The sequence below is a fragment of the Danio rerio genome, chromosome 12 (genome assembly GCF_052040795.2).
Source record: "Danio rerio strain M-AB ecotype USA chromosome 12, GRCz13ab, whole genome shotgun sequence".
NCBI classification, from domain to species: domain Eukaryota; kingdom Metazoa; phylum Chordata; class Actinopteri; order Cypriniformes; family Danionidae; genus Danio; species Danio rerio.
In genome coordinates, this window is record NC_141032.1 from 38,575,379 (window position 1) to 38,597,548 (window position 22,170).

The following is a 22,170-nucleotide window of genomic DNA, read 5'->3' on the forward strand; positions in this document are numbered from 1 at the left end:
TAACCCTAAGTTTTACGGAATTGTTTTTTGTACAGTAGAATATCTTACTCAAGTCCATTGAATTATCACACAGTAATTACAAATAATTCAACAGCCTGCCATTAATTATTCTGTCCACATTTTCTCTTAAGGAAATTTTTTCGATATCAATAAACCATAAACTAGGACTTTGCCTCAATAAACTCCTAATTTGCTGGAAAGTAGGTAGGAATAGATGTGGAATAAAATCATGCAGATTATAATAAGTACTAATAACTGCCAATATCTTAATAATAGGCAGGTAATAAGCTTGTTAATATTAATAATGACACTTACACTAAAGTGTTACCATTATTCCTTATTTAAATAATGCTGGGTTCCACAATAATGCATTCATTCATGCAACATTGAGTGTGTTGAACATAAAACATAATTTGTACCCTCAAAAACGTAATAATTGTGTCCATTCATTCATTTTCCTTCAGCTTAGTCTCTGATTTATTAGGGATGACCACAGCGGAATGAACCACCAACTATTCCAGCATATGTTTTATGCAGTGGATACCCTTCCAGCTGCAACCCAGTACTGGGAAACATCCATGCACTCTCACATTTACACACATTCATTCATACTGCGCATGTCTTTAGACTGTGGGGGAAAACGGAGCACTCGGAGCAAACCCACACGAACACAGGGAGAACATGCAAACTCCACACAGAAATGCCAACTGGCCCAGCTTGGACTTAAACCAGCAACCTTCTTGCTGTGAGGCGACAGTGCTAAGCACTGAGCCACCTTGCCGCCCTGTGTTGTGCATTTTTGGACTCTATATTATGATGCTGTTGAATGCTTGATTCAGATTGGCTGATGGACAAACCTAAAGCGTGCAATAATTTTCATATAAATACAAAGCTAAAATAGTTCCAGGCAGGTCTTGGCCGCATTACAGTTCCATGTAACTACGCTGAATGATTTCTTCAGTATTTTCTAGTAGTTCAGCAACCTGTCATCAGTTATTCCTGACATATTGTATTACTCAATATCAGCAAATTTAAAGCATGTTTTCACCTTGTTTTACAGGATTAAGAGCAGAAGGACTGGTTGAAGGCTCCGCAGAAGTGATCAGTCACTCTCAGGGTCTGGTGGCTCGGCTGGAGGGTCTCCTCTTGCTGGGGAATAACAGTGATATTTCCCTACGTGTGGAGACAGTGGATGCAGATGAGGTTAAGGTGATCCAAGCCCACACGCTGGTGCTTTCAATGCAGAGCCGAGTGTTTGAGGAGATGCTGAGAAAGCGCAACAGCAGCACACTTGTGTTGCAGGAAACAGCTGAATGCACTGCTGTGTTTGACAAGTTCATCAGGTGAGAAGCACTGATAAGGGAAAGATGATTGGATTTTGTTTTATATATGGGTTAAAGAAAAGGCATGTCATTTTTTGGACTGCTTCAAATTAATTTACAGTTTTATTTATTTATTATGCTTTTTTGTGGAACACAAATGCGGAATAGTTCAGTTGCTGTTGTCTCTATTGGACAGTACATGTTTTGTTTTACATTACATTCGCATTTGAACATTTCTAGGTTTGAGTTTAAATAAAATAATACAATTTAATAAACATATTAATAAAACAACTAAAATGTACTGTATGTACTGAGCACATTCTTTCAATAAGTGCTTCAGTAAAAAGAAATGTATAAATGTAGGCACTGAGCATGATTTGTTTATGTTACAGTTAAATAAAATCAAAGTATTGGGAAAATTATTTTAAAAATAAAATAATAATAAAAAATTAAATAAAAAATTAAATAAAAAGTTCTGACCACATTATCATTTGTTTTAAAAAAATTAAAATTTAAATACATAAAAAAAAAATTCTTCTAAACTTTATTTTATTAAATATGAACAAAAATAAAAATGTCTTTAGCACAATCTTTTAATAAGTGTTTCAATCAAATAAAATGCAATAAATTATAGATCTGTTTAGGTTTAGGTTGCTTTAAAATAAAATAAAATAAAATAAAATAAAAATGTAATACATTTAGGCACTGAGCATGTTCTATTTAAGTTTCAGTTAAATAAAATCTAAGTATTGGGTGAATTTAAATTAAATAAAATAAAACATTTATAAAATAATAGTAAAATAAAATAAAATAAAAAGTTCTTACCATTTTTTTCTCAATGAAACAAAATTTTAATACATTTAAAAATACTTTTTTTCTAAAAATTTTAAATATTAATAAAACAACTAAATATGTATTAAGCACATTCTTTCAATAAGTGTTTTAATAAAATAAAATAAAATGCAATAAAATAAAAATAATAAAACTAAAATGGCAAATAAATAAAATAAAAAGTTCTGACCACATTTGTCTTAATAAATTTTTTAATACATTTCAAATAATAATAATAAAAAAAACTTTTTTTCCAAACTTTATTTTATTAAATATTATAAAAACAACTAAAAACGTACTTGGCACATTCTTTCAATATGTGATTTATAAAATTAAAATATAATTTTAATAAATGTAAGTATTGAGTGCATTTGGTTTATATTTCAGTTAAATGAAATTAAAGTATTGCTTTAAAATAAAGTAAAATAAGCTCTGACTACATTATCTTATGTCTTATATAATAACATTTGAAATACTTTCAAATAAAAAAATAACCCTCTGTTCTAAAACATTCTGTATTAATTTAAATTAAATAAAAAAGCATGCATGTGAGGTGATTGGGATGTTCATGATGAATTTTAAAAAACTCACATAGTACATTTTAGGGGGGAAAACTCCTGTAGTTCTTTACCCTCCCAACATGTGAGCCTTAAAACATGTTTGGACATGACAGCTTTTGAGAACATTCCCATCCCACACGTGTAACACACTCTCTATTGGCCATCAGTGGAACTGCAGCAGGTTAAACCCCGACAACATAACAGAGTGATTTACAAATGGACTCTCTCCTCTTATATAAAACAGCTTTATCATGATAAGAGCTAAACAGGGTGAAGTTACAGTGATGGAGCAGGGCTAGCATGTAGAGACAAGAGCATTTATTTTGTTTGGGCTTTGATTTCCTTTATAGTGATCCAAAAGATAAGACGACAGAGATACAATCAGTTATTTTTAAAAGGAAAATGGGGCAAATTAATGTTGCAGACAGCATTAAAGAATTTTTATGCAAAAATAAAAACAGAAAAAAAGCTAACTCAACACTCGTTGTTAGATGTTTATATATTCATAACAGCAAAAATGCATATTATTTAATCAGGTAACAACATGGTTTGGTTCACAGAGTACACAGATATCACACCTGAGAGAGCCTGTAAATATACATTACAATGTAGTCAACATTATTGGCTTGCTTTCAATTCATGAAATGAAAAGTGAATTGAATGCACACACCCCAGAAGAGGAGGAATTATAATTTGAATTGGAATGACAGAACAAGGAATTGTACCACAGCCAAAAAAAGTACTGCAGCATTCTCAAAACTTCCGCAAACACCACCACATGTAAATTTTGTTTTATGTTAATGTATTAGATTATTATAATAAGAATATCTTTTTTGTGTTGGAAAAATATAAAACGGTATTTACTAATCTTTGTTTTTAGTTTTAGATTGTTTCATCAAAGAAATACTGTATGAGTCAAAATCATTGATTTTCCCTACAAGCTATTAGAATATAAGGTGAAGATGATGTTTTATTAAGATATTTTGTCCATTTCTTTTATGTAAATCTATCAAAACATAATTTTTGTTTACTAAAATGCATTGCCAAACATGGATTTGGACAGCTGGTTCGAGTGTTATAACTCGATTAAATGGGTGTTATCGGTGGTTATCAGCTGATAGATATAGGCCAGTAGGGGCCTTCTGCGCCTACTAGTATGTTATCATCCATATACATGGTTAATCAGCTATAGATTACATATGGCTGTGGCAGGAAGTTAACTTGAATTATTTATTTTATTTATAAAATTTCCTATTAAATGTATTTTATTAATGTCTACCTCTACCCCAACCCTAAACCCAACTGTCACAGTAATGTAAAAACAGATCTGGATCTGGAGTCTTCTCTATTAGTATAGCTGATTAACAACGAGAATTATTTATATTATTTATTAAATTTCCCATCAATTGTATGTTATTAACGTCTACCCCAACCCCGTCTAAACCCAACTGACACAGTAATGTAAAAACAGATCTGGATCTGGAGTCTTCTCTATTAGTATAGCTGATTAATGTGGATGGATGATAACAGCCTTCTGAGCCACTAGTAGACGCAAAGGGCCCCTACTGGCCCATATCTATCAGCTGATAACCACTGATAACGCCCATTCAATCTAGTGATAACATTGGAAGCGGTGGATTTAGAACAGCTTTAAATGTGTTTTTCTCAGCTTTTTTAAACCCTCAGATTTCTGATTTTCACAGTAGATTTTTCTGCCAGATATTGTCCTCTAACAAACAATAAATAAATGAAAAGCTTATTTATTTAACTTTCAGATGATTTCTAAAGCTCATGTTTCAAAGAATCTACCCCGTATGACTGGTTTTGTGGCCTATTCACCTTATTCTCCGCCGACGAGTGGGCGCTGCCATTTGAATCTTTTTGTCTCGCGACTTCCGGTCACATTCACTTCCATTCATTTTTTGACGTTAACAACTGCTCGTTACGCTGCTTGATGTTGCAATTTAATATTTTCTTATTATATTATGCTACTTGGTCTGTGTAGTCATGCAAACATTTGTTTGTTGAGCAAGTAGTTTATATAGGCGACTGAATCGGAAGTTCTAAGACAATCGCGAAAACAGGCGCTCTTCCGCATTTTAGAATAAGGTCAATAGGGTCACAAATAGTCATGGGCCAGTGTTCTGTTGTCCTACCTTGTCAGATTGTCCTGACTCCCATTCAAATAGTAGGTTGCACATTTTGATGATACAATATGCTACCCATCAGATTTTGCTACGAGTGCAAATTGTATGTGAAGTAGTGTGATATGAAGCTGTAACACCACCCTAACCTACCTAATCCCTAACCCCAACCTCAGAACCATCCAATACAGTGTTGGTAGCATAATCTGATGGGTAGGATAAAATATCAGGACACCGGTATAAGATTCTGATGATTTGATAACCTTAAGATCACGGTTTTACGGTATTGTGATTATTGCTCTAAAATATTATCCTTTTAAATGTCTGGGTAAAAAGCAATGCCCCCCATTAAACACATATTTTTAAAGAATATTTTGGAACAGTAAACCTTAATACTTACTTATTTATTTACTCCTAGGGCCATTAATATCGAAGTTGATATTTAGCCGCACCATATCAGTGTTTTGTAACATCTATTTTTTTTATGAGGTGGGTTGTTAGCCCAATGCCCAACCCCCAACTTGGAGGACCAGGACATACACACATACTGTACACTACAGGCAATTTAGCTTACCCAACTCACCTACTGTAATAAGCCACTGGAGTATAAACGATATATGGAGTTGTATAAGCCATTGGCCTTTGCTGCTGGAAATACTGTAGCCCTAAAAAATAAATAAAATAGTGTTTGACAAAATCTTAGATAGGGAAAAGTGTAACAAAAATTTTAAGCAATTTTAAAACTGTGAGTTTTACAAACCCGGCAGCACAGTGGCTCAGTGGTTAGCAGTGGTTAGTCTCCTCACAGCAAGAAGGTCGCTGGTTTGAGTTCCAGCTGGGCCAGTTGGCATTTTTGTGTGGAGTTTGCATGTTCTCCCCGTGTTGGCGTGGGTTACCTCGAAGTGCTCCGGTTTCCCCCACAGTCCAAAAATATGGGCTAGAGGTGAATTGGATGAACTAAATTGGCCATAGTGTATGAGTGTGTGTGTGTGTGTGTGTGTGTGTGTGTGTGTGTGTGTGTGTGTGTGTGTGTGTGTGTGTGTGTGTGTGTGTGTGTGTGTGCGAATGCCAGGGTGTGTGGGTGTTTCCCAGTACTGGATTGCACCTGGTATGGCATCTGCTGCGTAAAACATATGCTGGAATAAGTTGGTGGTTCATTCCTCTCAATCTCAATCAGAGACTAAGCAGAAGGTAATTACATGAATGAATGAACTTTTCCAAACCGCAGTAAACCGCAGTAAACCTTGAAACCGGTTATCGTCCTTTGCCTAGTCGCATATGTAAAATTCCTGTGCGATAACATGTTTAACAAACTCCTGTTCTTCTGTTCTTCAGATATCTCTACTGCGGTGAGCTCTCCTTACAGTTAGACCAGGCCACGCCACTGCACAGTCTGGCCACCAAATACGCCATCTCTGGCCTCCAGCAAGGACTGACCCAGTACATGAGCCAGAACCTTGCTAGCGACTCTCCCACCGGACATGTGGTGGGCTGGTACCAGTACGCCACAAAAGTGGGCGATATGACACTGAAAAACAACTGCCTTCAATTTCTGTCCTGGAATCTGTCGTCAGTGCTTCAGAGTCCAGAATGGCCATTGGTTAGCATCGAATTGTTAATGACTCTCCTACAGCGCTCCGATTTAGTGTTGAAAAATGAACTGGAATTGTTTGAGGCAGTTGAAACATGGCTCACCCAAAACAACCCAGACAGCCTGACAGCAGAAAATGCCCTTCGTTTAGTGCGTTACGCCATGATCCCTCCACGTGAGCTTTTTCGTTTGCAACGCCAGTCACCGATCATGACGCGCTACCATGAATCTGTCCGTGACCTCCTCTACATGTCCTACCAATTCCATTCAGCCTCTCCACTTCAACTGGCCAAGTTTTTCGACATGAATTGCAGCCTCTTTGTGCCCCGCAATTACCTCTCATCCATGTGGGGCGCTCAGTGGATCATAAACAACCCAGCACGGGATGACCGCAGCACCAGTTTCCAGACTCAATTGGGTCCCAGTGGGTTTGACTCTAGTAAGCGTGTCACATGGAATGCCTTGTTTTCGCCCCGTTGGCTCCCCCTTAGCATGCGGCCCATGTATACTGAACAGGGGGCAATGCAGCCGCCGCGGCCAGATGGGGGAAGTGGCATCGCCCGGCCAAGGATCATCATCACTCCTGCAACTTCCAGTGCTGACTTTGCGGGTGTGAATTTCCAGAAGACTGTGCTCGTCTTGACAAGGCAGAAGGGCAAGCTTGTGGTGCGGCATATCCTCGGTTTCCACCAAAGCACAGAGGAGGTCGGGGACTTTCTGGCGGATGCTGACCTGCAGTTACGAACATCCGAGTATGTGGTGGACGGATCGCTTTACTTGCACATCATAGTAAAGCCAATCTACCAGACTCTCATCACCACCAAGAAATAATGCAACTTTCATGCTGCAGTAGGCCCCGGTATTATTACAGCGAAGATAGGAACAAAAAAAGTTTGAAATGTCTGAGTAGTAAATATGCTGTTGGGATTGGCATTTAGGTGAATATGTAAATATTTTCTGTCAATTACAGTATAAACATGTTAAAACACCAGTGGTGAGAATACAGCATCATCTGGTAAAAGCAATTTGGACGTTTTCACAAGCTCTGCAATTTGGCACTAGTCAAGAGAAGTCAAATCCCATTTATTTACACCACAATGTACACCTTAGATATAGACAAACCATAAGAGTATTGCTTTTAATCAGAATTAAATGTAAATTTCCACTATAAACCAGGGGTTCCTTCTTTGTAGGTGGATTATTCAGTTAGCTGGATTTGGTTATTGACGATTTGACATGATTTGGAATCGTTTCGTTCTTCTAAACTGATCTGAGAGTTGTTGTCATAGCAACAGTTCTGTTAGTTTAACCCTGGTCAGGAGCAGGCTCATTTCATATTGACCTTATTCTAAAATGCGGAAGTGCGCCTGTTTTCGCGATTGTCTTAGAACTTCCGATTCAGTCGCCTATGGGAGAAATTAACGGCAGAAAACGGTCAAACTACTTTCTCTACAAACAAATGTTTGCATGACTATACAGACCAAGTAGAATAATATAACAAGAAAATATCAAATTGCAACATCAAGCAGCGTAATGAGCAGTTTTTAATGTCTAAAAATGAATGGAAGTGAATGAGACCGGAAGTCTCGAGCCAAAAAGATTCAAATGGCAGCGCCCACTCGTCGGCGGAGAATAGGGTCAATAAACAGGATTATATCGGGTCAGTTCAAGCAAAGAAAATACTGAAAGTATGTACCGAATTTTGATAATTTCTTACAGTAGTAGTTATATACAATTGGAAAAGATATGTTTAACTATATATATATATATATATATATATATATATATATATATATATATATATATATATATATATATATATATATATATATATATATATAAATGGATAAAAATAATATATAAAAATAAAACTTCTGCACCCTGCAATCTCAACTCTGCACCCCCGAAATGAAAGTACAAAGACTGCCACCTGGTGGTCCAAAGAGAAAACTTTTTAGATCGATTTAGTACAATTTGTGTATGATAATAGACATGCACAATATGTGACTTTTTAAAAAAAGGAATAATACATTAATGCAGTCATAAACATGTTTGGTGCTTCACAAAAGTTGCAGACGGCTTTACCAATATCAAAATCTTTTGTAAACATCCAGTTATTCTTTACACTGATTAAAAAAAACAGCTACAATAATACTACTATGGCTACTATAATAAGGAAAATCTGCTCTAACTGTAAAACTTAATAAATTCCTCTTGACATATAAAAGGGCTAAGCATGCAGCCCACAACAAGGTGTAAAGTTATTGCGTATCATATTTAACAGATCGCGATGACAGGTGCTGTAGTGGTGTCCTCTTAGGGGTAAATTTTGAAGCTCTTCCCCTTCACATTTGGTTTTAAGGGCCAAGGGGAAGGGGAAGGGGTAGGGGTACAAAAATAGAATTGGGATTGGGCCTTAAGGTCTAAACGTAGACAGCTGGGTTAAAATAAGGCTAAACTTGGGCTTTCAGTGAAAATCTAATACACATCTAAGAATAGCCTAAAACTAGACTAGTCATCAAATAGACAGATTAGAAAGACCTTATATGTGCAGTCATTTATTTCTGTTCATTTGATGACTAGTCTAATTTTGGCCTATTCTTAGATGTCTATTTCACTGACAACCCAACTTTAGCCTTGTTTTAGCCAAGACGACTATGTTTAGACGTCTATTAGACATTTTTTTTAAAACAAAGAATGCTTGCTGTGTTCCTGCTGGTTTCAATTGCAACCAATATCAAACACACTTGCCTGTAATTACAACTGCTGATCAGGTCCAAATTAATTAGCTCATGTGTGTTTGTCAAGGTTGGAGCTGAAATCTGCAGGAAGCTAGATCTCCAGGGACAGGGTTGAGCACACCTGGTTTAGAATAAATTGAACTGGGTAAGATTTTAAGGGCGGACACCCAGAGACACATACCCATCTATTGCATCATCACCATGGACCGTAGGTCTCAAACTCAATTCCTGGACAGCCGCGGCTCTGCACAGTTCTGCTCCAACTCTAATCAAACACAGCTGATCCAAACAATCCAGGTGTTCAAAAGAGTCATGCTGCGGCCACACTAGAGTTTGAGCATGCAAAATTTGTTGTACAGTGCTGTGAAAAGGTGCGGGATTAAACAAGATTATTAGACATTTAAAAAAGCGAGCTATTGGTCTATATTTTAAATTTCTGTACAGAGAGGTCATGTTTGAACCTCGGTTGGTCTCACACAATCAAGTGATGCGATTTCGCAGGTCAGAGTTCACCAAGCTTGAACTCTGCAATGCATCGAACTGCAAAACTTGTCGCATGAGCTTGCGTTTTCAGTCTGACGCATTCGCATGCGTATGAATGGAAGTCTATGGGGAGAAAAGTCCAGTGTGACCACAGCTTTATGCCATGGACCAATGGTAAATTGAACTTTTCTAAAAAGTTTGCTCTTGCAAGTTGTTTTATCTCTCGAAATATAGTCTTTGAATTAAGCCTATATTTATTTCTATTTGACCTGACCTATTGTGTCTTATCAATTTGACTTTCATTATCACTAGGAGGTATATCTGGGCCTTAATAAAGTCTCAAATGTTCTTATAATGTTTGATAAGAAGTTTAAAAAGTGTCAAAAATGTAACACAATAAACCAAATGCATGAAATTAGAGAAGAACAGACTGAAATTTAAGTAGAGGATGTTAAAATGAAAATAGTGACTGTAACAACAGCTTGGAGAAATCTGCTTCATGATCATCAAAGAAAAGGAAATATTATCTTTTGACACCATTTGTACCCAAATGTAACTCATATCACAGGTATTTTTAAATTTGATTAGGCAAAGCCCTTTTTATGAAAATATTAGATATGAAAAAGTACACATGATCTAAACTAGATCACTGCATTCAGCATATTTTTGCATATTTTAAGTAATATAATTACTCCTTTAAAACTAAAAGCAATTATGCCAGAATAACATCATTATTCCAAATATTTCAATTAAATGTGCTATATTTGAAGTGTTTCAAGGTGCTACTGTAAATATAAGAAAAAAGTGTCAGTTAATGTGCAGCTTAAATGTTGTTATACATATTATTTGTTAGCTGTTTTCTGTATTATCTGTGTCCACAATAATATATTTTAGACTGGTTTCCTTGCATGTTGGTTTATGTATAATTAGTGTTTACTCTCCTGTGCAAACTCTGCAATAAAATATTCTGTGCTTCCACAAAACTTGAGTATATTAATTGTGAGAGGATTATGATATATGAGTGCTGATATTATAGAACAGGGGTGCCCAAACTTTCTCTTATAAAGGGTCAAAAACCAAACCTTGGCGGGCCAAAGGTAAACATACCAAACTGTATTACAATAAATTTCCATGTTAAATTCCTAAAATAATAATATTTAAACTTATATTGTTATTATTTTTACGTTTTACAATGAACTTACAATAAAACATCAACAGTCCCATTTAGAACACAATGTCTTGTGCATTGTCCACTATCCATCACATAACAGTATTTACATTCTAACATAAAAAAAGGATTCATTCAGAACATTTAACTGAGGAGTGTAATTTCAGCTTGCTTTTTTGTAGCTCAACAATTAATGAAACAAACAAAAAATTATGTTAAATTAGAATTAAAGATCTCTGTTTTGCCCCTACCTTCCCCATCATTCTCCCTTTCTTCTCAGACGGAGTAGTGGGCCAAATCAAAGGTTACCATAGGCCAACTTTGGCCTGCGAGCTCCAGTTTGGGCATCTCTGTTATAGAATATTGCACGGCTAGCCAATCAGATTCAGACAGAGCTGTTATATATATATATATATATATATATATATATATATATATATATATATATATATATATATATATATAGCTCAAATATATGAGCACACGGCACAAAGTAACGTGGGGAGTTTTAAGGTATTTGCTCAGATTTAACCATGGCATGCTTCCGAGGTGTTCACCACAGTGTCGGCAGACATCTTTTTGGCGATTTTTGAAAAAGTTTGGTGAAATTTGGATGAGTAATTTTTATCATAGTCGATATTTTTTTTTATTTTAAAAGAATATGTGAAGTTATGAACGTATGTACGAAAAATCTTATATTGTTGAGATTACTGTCTTCTACGCTAAAAAATGGAACCATTTTAAAAGATGTAAAAAACACAGTGACTGCTAGCCAGTTTTGAGGGAAACAAAACACAGCATGGTTAGTTGTAACAGGGTGTTACAATTAAGCCATACACAGTTGGACACCAGTTTAAAATACAAAATATGTTTTTTTGAATTTTGAGTGTGACGTTGAGAACTTTAAAAAAAGAAAAAAGTTTTTTAATAAAAAATGTTTTTTAATTGAAACAAATATTTTTTTTTTTGGTAATAATGTAAATAAAAGCATTGCATAGTAATAGATAATAAGGCAAATGTGTTATCCAATAGATAAATACATAAATAAACATACTAACATAATAAAAATTAGCTACTGAGGAAATACACTATTTAAAGTAAACTTAATTTAAATTAATAGTGTGAAATCTGCCTTTTTAAACGTGTTAAAACTAACCCTCTGTCTGTTACAACTTGCCCCACAGGTGGGGTAAATAGTAACATTTATACTCCTGGCACCTTTGGCATTTTGGCAATACTGCACAGAAACCAAAGATCCGGTGGTCATACTTTCAGTGCTCATTTGTAGGAGAGGCTTGTGTGTTGCTGGTAAATAAAATATGGTTTGTCTAACCCCATTACTTTGTTTATTATTTGGCCAAAACCAAAAAGTGTCACTTCGTGCCATGCTCTCTCCTATATATATATATATATATATATATATATATATATATATATATATATATATATATATATATATATATATATATAAAGGAATTTGTCCAATACATGAGCTTATTTGTCAAATTTTGACTGCTATGCCATCGTGGTAAAAATAAGCCACCGGAAAAGGCTTTAAGACAATGTGGAATCCTCTGTTGGCTGTAGCTTCTGTGTGACTTCAGCTTATCAGTTTTGGCCAATGCTAACAAATACTTTTCATCATCTATCTAACATCCATTCTTCATTATTGTTTTGTTTTTAAATAACATTTAAAAGTAACTTTTATTCTAAATCTTGTACCTTATTCTTAAAACTAAAAATGAGCAAAAAAAAAAAAAAAAAAAAAGGTGAAGCACCAAAAGTGGCCCATATTAATATTTATTTGACTACTCTTTTGGCTAAAATAGTCAAAAAGTGTGGTTATGATGACCATCCGGCAATAAACTCAGAATAGTGCTTAAAATGTCACTAAACTGCAGTATTTACATTTCATAATTCAATAGAAAATGAGGCATATCATTGCAAAAAGATCCACTTTTTGAGAAAAAATAACCACTCCTCACACCAGGCTGGCAACGAGAAGAAGACTTTCAGAAAGAATCTGAATCTCACAAACAGTATGCGGACAGTTGGTTAATTATTTTTATTTGTATTTTTTAATAATTGAAATATTAAAAGTTTGTGTAAACAGAGTATAGTTTTTAAAACGTTTAACCGATAAACAGTTTTTAATTGGAGAGTTTCCACACCAAAGTGCCTACTTCTTCCAGCCTACTAAAATGATAGTGGAACTGAAACACTAAATCAGAATGGGAACAACTGCTGTATCAATCTGACCATCTGAATCGGCTTGTGTTTAGTTTCATTATTACTCGACTACAAATATCGCGGAAGACACTTGAACGATGAAGTAATTCATCTTTAATTTCCTCAAACACTTCACACCACGCTCATCTTCTGCTAGCCTGAAACAGCAGCAGCATTAGCATCAGGCCTGCTCCTCCTTTTTTTCCCCGGCGCACAGCAATTACGTGCAAACTACCAGTCCCATGATCCCCGGCGTCGTCAGGCAGGAAGAACGTGTGTTAGCAGGGGCTCACACTGATCCAAGTTAGGAGCTCTCAGCTGCTGGCCTTGGCCCATCATGTAAGTGCCTGCCTTGGTTTCTTTGCAGAGCGGTTGCAGAAATCCCCCCGTTTTCGTTGCGTGCAATTGAAAGAGCAGCCTTTGCACGGAGAACAAGTTTACCGACGCCCAAAGGCTCCGAGTGCATGAAGATCGGGGCTTGTATTTTGCACCTTTGTTGCAAGCAAGCCCGCTTGAAGCCTCACTGCGAGGGATAGATGGAAGGAGGGAGCGACAAGGAAAGCAAAGTCTTTTGTGATTCCCCTTCCCCCAACCCTAAAGGGGAGATGTCCGTGCCAAGTAACGTTAGAGGTAGGTACTTTTTTTTACTTAACCGATCCGTGCAAAACCTCGGAAATGCAGCCAGCGTTGCATGGCTTGCAAAGTGCACGGCTGCAGCTTCGTCGCGGCCAATGCATTGAAAAGTTTGACCAGTTGCAATGCATGTTTCAACGATCTGCCCTTTTGCGGAGTTTCTGGGAAATTGATGCTCTCCTTAGACAGTCGCCCGGGCGCTATTTGCATTCTTGTTGTGCCACGATTATTAAAAGAAACGCCTTCTTTCCGCGTTGAGGAACTGCCTAGCCAGCAATGCAAAAGTGATTGTGCAACGGCAACGCTCGTCCGCACCCGACTTATTCACGCGCACGAGGCGATTTTCTCTCGAACAATGTTCGATTGTGACGTCACGACGGCCTCGGCTTGGTTCTGCACATTCGTACAACTTCTGGCGCTGATGCATGCGAGGTGCATTAGATAACACCAAACTTTGGCCGACGATTGAGCGAGAGAGCGAGTGTGTGTGCAAGTGCAATGGGGAAACGGGGACCTGACAGCCTGCTTGCATGCCATGTTGAGCATGCAACAATTTTTATTAGTTGCGCGTAATGGAAAATAATTCGGACGCTCTGTCATGCAAGCTTTGTTCCAGCAGCAATGCATAGGTGGAGGCTGCAAAAATAAGAAGCTAAATATAGTTTTGTTGCTGCAGACAAGGTTCAGATGTGCTCTACATGTCTCCATGCAAAATATCCACCAACTCTCAAGCTTAAAGCTGCAGAAAAAAAGACTTTCACATCTCATATTTTACTGCGTGATGTTTTATAAGCAGTCTTATAATTAAACATCCTAAAACAACTCATGAATTTAACTTTAAGCACCACTTCGTGCACTAGCATTATAATCGTTGCATGCAAATGTTTTTTGTTGCAACATTTTCATGTTTTCCACTTACGCTTTCACACTGCATGAAGCTTTGCATGCTGCTTCAGATTCAACCTGCCAAGTTATGTGACAGTCAACCATTGTCGAGCATGTTGTATAAGCATTTATTACTTTGCCGTTATTGCTGTAGAGTCAAAAACAGCACACAATAATGCATTTCTATTAAGTATTTATTTTGTTTAGTTTATGAAATTGTGGCACATCTTGCATTATTCGCCTTGCACAATCACCGAATGTATTAGACCTGTTTGCAAGTACATTTGTAAGCAAGGCATTCAAAGTCAAAGAAATCATGAGTGCATTACAAAAAGTTGCATTAACCCTTTAACTCCCTGCTCTAGCAAATGGTTGACCATATTTTTACTCTTTTAAATAATGACTGTTAAAATAATGGTTTACACCAAAATAATGGTTTACACAGCATTGTTGTGCGACTACACTTAAGTTCGGTTTTATTGTAAAAAAACAAAACAAGAAAAAGTGAAATGAGAATCTGAAATATCTTAAAAAAATAAAGATGATTTAGCATTTAAAGGTGTTTCGTTTTGATTATGTTTCTAAATAAATTAGTCTTACACTTTGTATTTTCAGATTTTTCATAGAATATATATATATATTAATTCTGGTAGTTTTATCGTAAACCAACATGTCTATTATTATGAGAGGTTAATATTTTAGAAATGATGGTAGGGCTGGGTGATTAATAAAAAAATATTCGAAATCGACATTTAGAACCTATAATCAATCAAATTTTCCCAGGCCAATTTCTTTTATTTTTTGTATTATTTTCTCTACCGTGTGTAGTCTTGTGACCCCGCTCTGTTGCACCCAATTCACACGGGGCTTCAGCGTGTAGAGGGTGTGTCTGAAGTTGTTGCTGACGTGAAGCCAATGAAATTAGGCAGCAGTTGGCTACTGTCTGAGCTGGTGTATTTGCATACAGCGATCTGATTGGCTGACGCTTCCGTTGGCGCTTGAAAAGTTAAGAAAGTCCCAACTTCTGCAGCGAGCAACGCCACTGAAGCGGTGCAGATGGACCCACAATTCCATTCGGCAATGTTTGACGTCACCCATTCAAAGTGAATAGGAATCATTGCCACCGATTGTTGTTTAGTCTGCGTCGAAATCACACGTGACGTTAGCTGCTGACTGTGCGGGTGCGCGCCCTACTTATTTATAGACGCGCGTGTCTACTTTAGTGAACAGAACCTGCTTATGCTGTGAGTAACTGGTAATAAAGTTTTAAATAATATTCAGTTTGTGACACACAGTGATCATTTGAGAGCTGCGCGCGAAGTATGAACAGCAATTAGCAGTGAAAATAAAACCGAAAGTGTGCACATCATTTAAATAATCATATAGCATTTTAGAGTTATGATTGCGACAAGTTTTTTCTTTTATAGCAAACTCAGAGTTGTGCATGAAAATAAATGTTTACAGTGTCAGTATACCTACTCTAGCCTATATAATGTTGATTTTACCAGTGAATTAAATGGTCTAATAATGTTGTCAATGACAGATTTCAAGCATATATCTCAAACATAATTTAACATCAGAATTATTATAAGTAGAATAGATTTATTTATAGAAACCAGTAGACCTACACATAATATTAATGTTGTTGTTTTACCAGGTGTTTGAGAAAAAACAATAATCTCATATTAAGCTCTATTTTACATCTACAGAATCGTGAGAGAATCGTGATCTTTATTTTAAGCAAAAAAATTGCGATTCTCATTTTAGCCAGAATCTTGCAGCTCTAGCACAAGTCAAGGATGATCACTCGGCGCAGAAGGCTTTAGAGACTTTTAAGGCTGATTTATATACTTTTGCAGCCACATGATCTCTGGTCAAGTAAGGGTGCTTTCACACCTGTGAATCGATTCAGTTGTTCCGAAACAGAGATTACAAATGTTACATTGTTGCTCTTTGCTCTTGGAGTGGTTCGCTTTCACACTGCAAAGTTTCTAAACGGACCAAAAGAGCTAAAACAAGTCACGTGTGAGTAAACTCTCCTTACATTGGTCAGAGTGTCAGGGTTTATTTTGCAGCATCCCGCTAAGCTGTCAGGAGAGGTGGTGGTTTGGTGGTGATTGACTGGGTGCGCACGCGTGACGTGTCTGAGGAGAGACACGGTGGGGAGGGGTGAGAAGGGTGCGCGACGATGCCTATTTGAGGACCGGGAGGGAGACGCAAGATTACCGGGAGATCATCACTCGTTTGCGGGCATCCGGAGACTCGCGAAACTTCCCGCCATACTCATAACTCTCTCTTCATATAGCCGTAAGCCTATTACATATCCATAAAACACTGTGATATAACCGCGCTCGGATCGGATCACTTTCTCACTGCAATCGAACCGCTCCAGGGTTCGTTTCAATCGAGCCGAGACCACCTCATTCAAGCGATCTCGGAGCGATTACTTTGGTGCGGAACAGAGCGCGATTGCCCTGTTCACATATGCCAAACGAACCACGCTAACTGGGCAAATGAGATACGTTCCAAAACAAAAGTATAGGTGTGAAAGCACCCTAAGATGATGGACCCATTATTGAGCCTTACTTTGCTCTATGACAATAATTGTAAGCTGCACCAGAGATGCCTTGATTACACTAAAATTATTATTTACATTAAAATATTTGCTTACAGAAGATGCAAGAAATGCACTGTTTAAAATATAATTTACAGGATATACAAAATTCATTGTATTTTCATAAGAAACTTATTTTCTACTTTTAATATAAAAATTAATTATTAATTTTTTCAAAAGTGAAACAAATGATTTTCATTTTTTTTTATAAGAAAAAGGCAATGTGTGTTTTAATTTTCAGGTATTCAGCGTTGATGTTCAATAAATAATCATTGTCTGTAGATAGTGTGTGTTTATTTTAAAATCAAAAATCTCTCACTGGTAATATGTGAGTATATTTACTGTGCAAAAATTGTCTGTGAACTATGAGGCCAAAAAATAAATAAAATAAAATAATCATTCATTAATCTTAATTGAGTTAAAATGTTAATTAATCAAGATTTTGATTTTAGGCCAAATGGCCCAGCCTTAAATTATGGAATGTGTTAAAAAAAACGCAGAGTGTGTTTACTTGGCGACATTAGCAGTTGCAGTCCAAGATATGCAATCCGGTTTGTCGTTTTCTTGGTGGGGCAGTTAAAGGGTTAAGAGATCTCTATACTCCCGGGCTTCATTTTAAAGTGGGATAATAATAATTCTGAACAAAAGCACAGGGTTCCCTGCACTGCTTAGACCCTTAATTACGCTTCTTGGAGTCTTTGCAATGTATCTCTTTCGCAGAAACACTGTATAGACCCTGTGTGTGAAGTTTCTCACACCTTGGGCTAAATTGCTATACATGCACAAGCCCAAATAAAAGCTATGTCCAGCAGCTGTTATACTGCGATGACCACAGTTGAGAGGCATATTGCAGCTCTGGAGCGTTTACATTCTGAGAAGAGAACATTTATGGATAATGCATTAATAGGCGGGGTTCAAGAATGTCTGATTCTGACGCTCTAATGAGGTGATTTTTGCAGCATTGAAAGAGCAGTAATTGTGCTGTTGTGTAACAGTGACACACCTGAGGAACATTTGAGGAACTAAATCCTTGTGAACCAACCCCTCCGTCATGCAAACAAACAGCTTTACCTGAGCACGGGGAGGATTCAGGTTTTAAAGGGCTGCTTGATTTGTCAAACTAATCTTATATTATAATCTATATAAATTGATTTAGAGATTCTGTGGGTTTTAATTCAGAGCAGAAAGTACTAATTTCATGAAGCCATTGCTGCAAAAAGGTTTACAAATACCTTTAAATACAGGTATATTTAAATACAATGCAAAATAAACATATGTTCTGTTTTCTAAAGCACAATTAGGTTTATGATTAAAACAAGATTCAATGTCTGTCAATGTGGAATAGTAGAGTGATTTTTTCCGTTAATGTTAATATGATTTGTCTGGCCCCATTGCAAAAATTGTTCTTTTTTTAATCATGCATTTTTTTTTGATTCCTCAGTAAATACATCTTGGTAAAAATCATTGGGCATTTGCTTGGAAGTGTAATTAGAAGCTGCTGTAAACATTTGAAAATATTTAAACCGTAGACAGTTTCTTGCTGTAAAAATTAATTAAGAAGTAGCAACAATGTGTTGAAAGTTCTATTTTTAAACATGGCTTCTAATTAGGGCTGTGCCATATTAATTGAAATCGTATCAAAATCTTAATTTGATCATGCACAATCTCTCAATTGCTTTACAGCACTATTTTTATGCAGTAAGTTGTTGAACCAATTATAACTCAACGCACCTAAACACTGCGCAAGAACAGGAGACTGAGCTTAAAAGTAAAAAAAAACCTGAAGTATTTTTTTAATTTTTATTTTTTAAAACAGATTTGTGTGTGTTGTGCATCATTTAAGACAGGTTATCACTTGTTAGCTTTAATTGTGGGGAAAACTGAATAATTTTGAGCTTTTGTCAGCTAATTTCATCTTCTGGGTTTAAAATAAATTTTCAAGGAGAATCAAAATCGGTGATGATGCGCGAATCTGCTAGTAAAGTAATGACTCGTCGCTTTCTCATTATTATTCATAGCTGAGTTTTCTTATCCTCTGAGAAGACCCTGTTTCTTAATTATTCATGAGAGCACCTGCTTTCCGAACTCTGCACACGGCACATAGTATTTAGCAGTTCATGAAGGGACGTTTGTGTTTGTTTCCATGATCCACTGGTTTTGTTGCATGTTTTTTCCCGCGATGCTGTCAGGGCTGATAAAGCAAGGCTGTTTGTGTATAGCAAGCATTTTTGTTGGGAGAGTTGAAACGAGAATTGGAGAATGGCGGAATTTGTCTTTTATCAGTTGAGTTTGTTACCATTCAGACACATTGCCTATATCCATGCTGCTGTGTTCACCTATGTTTAAAATCCTCCGCATTACCGGCAGGGCTAATGGTTGAAATAGCTGCACTGCTGTCCACTGTGTCTGCAGTCAGACGTGGGGATTGAGGAGTAGAGAAGTCCTCTTATTTATAGTGTTTATATAAACACGATTATCTTTATAATGATATAAATTGTGGTTATGTGTATGTGACATTATGAATAACAAATGTAGCAGGACATTAAATCACTGTTCATTTCATGGCATTTTAGCTTTGTAAACTATAAAAGCATGGGTCTCCTTACAGTTTGTGTCTCTTTTGTGAGACCACTGACAACAGTTATTCGCTCTTCTCTTTTTACCCTGCTCTGCTGGCCACGCCCACTTCTCCCTCTGCTCGTGAATTTTTAAAAGAATTCTGAGGTAAACTTGAACAGAAAGAGGGGGTTTCATGGCCCTTTAAAGACAAATAGCCTGCATAAACAGGGATGATGAGTGCAGCTTAGGTATCCCAAAAAAGTCAATATCTGTGGTGCGGGATTACTTTGGATAGTGGAACAATGGTGTATCACAGAATCATGTAATTTTTAAGACCAGTCAATCATATTGTGTCTAAAAGCGCGTGGAAAACATGAGGTGCTTCGCTTCCTTTAGCGTTTAACGCGCTTTGAGCTCGTGCTCTTTTGTTGTTGCTCGGCACCTATCAACTGTTTTTTTCAGAGGATGTACTTAGTAATTTTAGCGAAAATCTCAGATACTGTTGATTGGTTCTGTTGGTTGTGTACCCTTTTTTACAGCCAAGTTTGTCAACGCTATTATAACAACACAGATCACTCTGCCTATTCATGCCAGAGTCCCGCAGAAAAAGTGATTGACAGGTGGTAATTTGTGTGTAACTTATCTTTTACTTATGATTTGTTTATGGGTAAAACAAAGAGCATGCTGGTCAGGTAGTTGAAACGGTCGGCTACAAATAATTAATTTGTCATGAGTTAATTAATTATTAATAAACAATTAATTTACAGCCACCTACGACGATGATGCCATAACATCGCAATGTTTACCATTAGACATTACACAATGCCAAATTGGTCGACATCGCCCAACCTTAGTGGACACATGCAAAAGTACATGCAACTACCTCTGACATGTGGTCAAACCGAACATCGGAGCCTTAAGTCTGATTATTACTTCCGCCAGGCGCCTCAGACCTCCGCTGACTGCGCGCGCTTCTCACAAAACAGACGAGGCTTTTGTACTCTAGCGAATGCGTTGAGTATAAACCAGGCTTTACTTGGGCTTGCCAGTGCACACACAGGCACACGTACACACACACACATACAGTATATTTGTTTTGCCATTTATTTGTTTGCCTTATGTCTGTTTTAGAGACACGTCAAGCTGGATTTATACTTTCGCCTAGTGCCGCATCGCGCACCTCCACTGACTGCGTGCACACCTCGCGAAATGGACGAGGCTATTCTTTAAAACAACAGGGGGCTGTGAAAAGAAGGGGGGGGGGGGGGGGGGGTTGGTGTTGTTTTGACTATAAAGTCAGACGGATAAACAGAGAAATAGAAATTTTCCAGAACTACGTCATATCATTAATATCGTTCATGATTTTTTAACAAATTATTTTTATTGCTTTTACTAATTATTTTAATGATTATAAAGATTTTTATAATTTTTCCAGAATTTTTTTTTATCAAACTTTGATGCATCACTTGCTTTTGTTCATATCTCGGATAGTTCTATCTATTAAAGTTTATTAAAATATTAATGACAACAGAACATGAGTTGGTCTACAAATATATTTTTTATTATGGCAAAAAAAAGCAAAAAAGAAAAAGCACATTTACTTAATACATATCTTGTTTTATAGCTTTAGCCCGCTCCACAATTCACACATTTACTGTCTGGTTAGTTTCCATCATCATCTTATGCTAAAAAGGCAATAATGGTCAAACATTCCTGACCATTATCACCAATAAAGCCTAGAAAAACAGGGCATCAGTATATTGTCCTTTCCAGTTATTAAAGGCATAATGTGTTCCTTAATTAAAGTTTTGTAACTATCAAATTGTTTTACATTCAAAATTGCAACATATACATCAGTGTAAAAGCCATGACTGGTGGAAAAACATATTTCTGTAATTGCGTACCTGGGTCCCCACTTTTGCCATGACCTCTTTTGGCTTTAACAAATTAATCCCTCAGGTTTTTACAAACTTTTTAACAAACACTTTGCTCCTTTCTCACAACTGTTGCAATTTCTAGCCAATAATTATTGATCAACTGTTTATCTGTATGATCTTTTTCAGACAAAATCTCTTCAAAGTGATTCACATTCAACTCAAGTCAAATGTGGCGACGCGCGCACTGTTTGCTCGGGGCCAAAAAAAAAAAAAAAACATGCACTACATGCACATGTAATAATAAATTTAAATGTATTGGGGGCTTACAAATAGGGGAGTTCAGCCAAAAATAATTTACTCATCCCCTTCTTTCTCTCTGTTGTGGAAATGCCATTTTTAGACCCCATTGAGTCTGAAAATGTTTAAAGGATGAAAAAATGTATTCATTTTTTGGGCAAACTCTCCCTTAAAGCAGGTCATTCTGAATGAAAGTGTGCATTGTTTCTTTTAAAAACACTTGTTTCTTAAAATAA

At 36.6% G+C, this 22,170-nt stretch overlaps 2 protein-coding genes across 11 annotated transcripts in view; both read left to right on the plus strand.

Moving 5' to 3' along the window:
- The window catches only part of btbd17a (BTB domain containing 17a), a 59,268-nt gene extending 51,003 nt beyond the window's left edge, over nt 1-8,265 (plus strand). For all 8 annotated transcript variants that reach the window (XM_087276801.1, XM_087276802.1, XM_087276803.1 and 5 more), the window contains 2 exons: nt 1,061-1,343; nt 6,193-8,265. In XM_087276801.1, the coding sequence (XP_087132927.1) occupies nt 1,240-1,343; nt 6,193-7,279 (1,191 nt within the window). In that variant the 5' untranslated portion in view covers nt 1,061-1,239 and the 3' untranslated portion in view covers nt 7,280-8,265. The remainder of the gene's footprint in view (nt 1-1,060; nt 1,344-6,192) is intronic.
- A 4,904-nt stretch (nt 8,266-13,169) lies between these two features.
- Nucleotides 13,170-22,170, plus strand: part of map2k6 (mitogen-activated protein kinase kinase 6) — a 51,300-nt gene continuing 42,299 nt past the window's right edge. Inside the window, exon 1 of one of the 3 annotated variants that reach the window (NM_001312870.2) lies at nt 13,170-13,699. In NM_001312870.2, the coding sequence (NP_001299799.1) occupies nt 13,606-13,699 (94 nt within the window). In that variant the 5' untranslated portion in view covers nt 13,170-13,605. Of the gene's footprint in view, nt 13,704-22,170 lie in introns of all 3 variants that reach the window. The other 2 variants (XM_087275383.1, XM_087275384.1) reach the window with 2 other exon arrangements.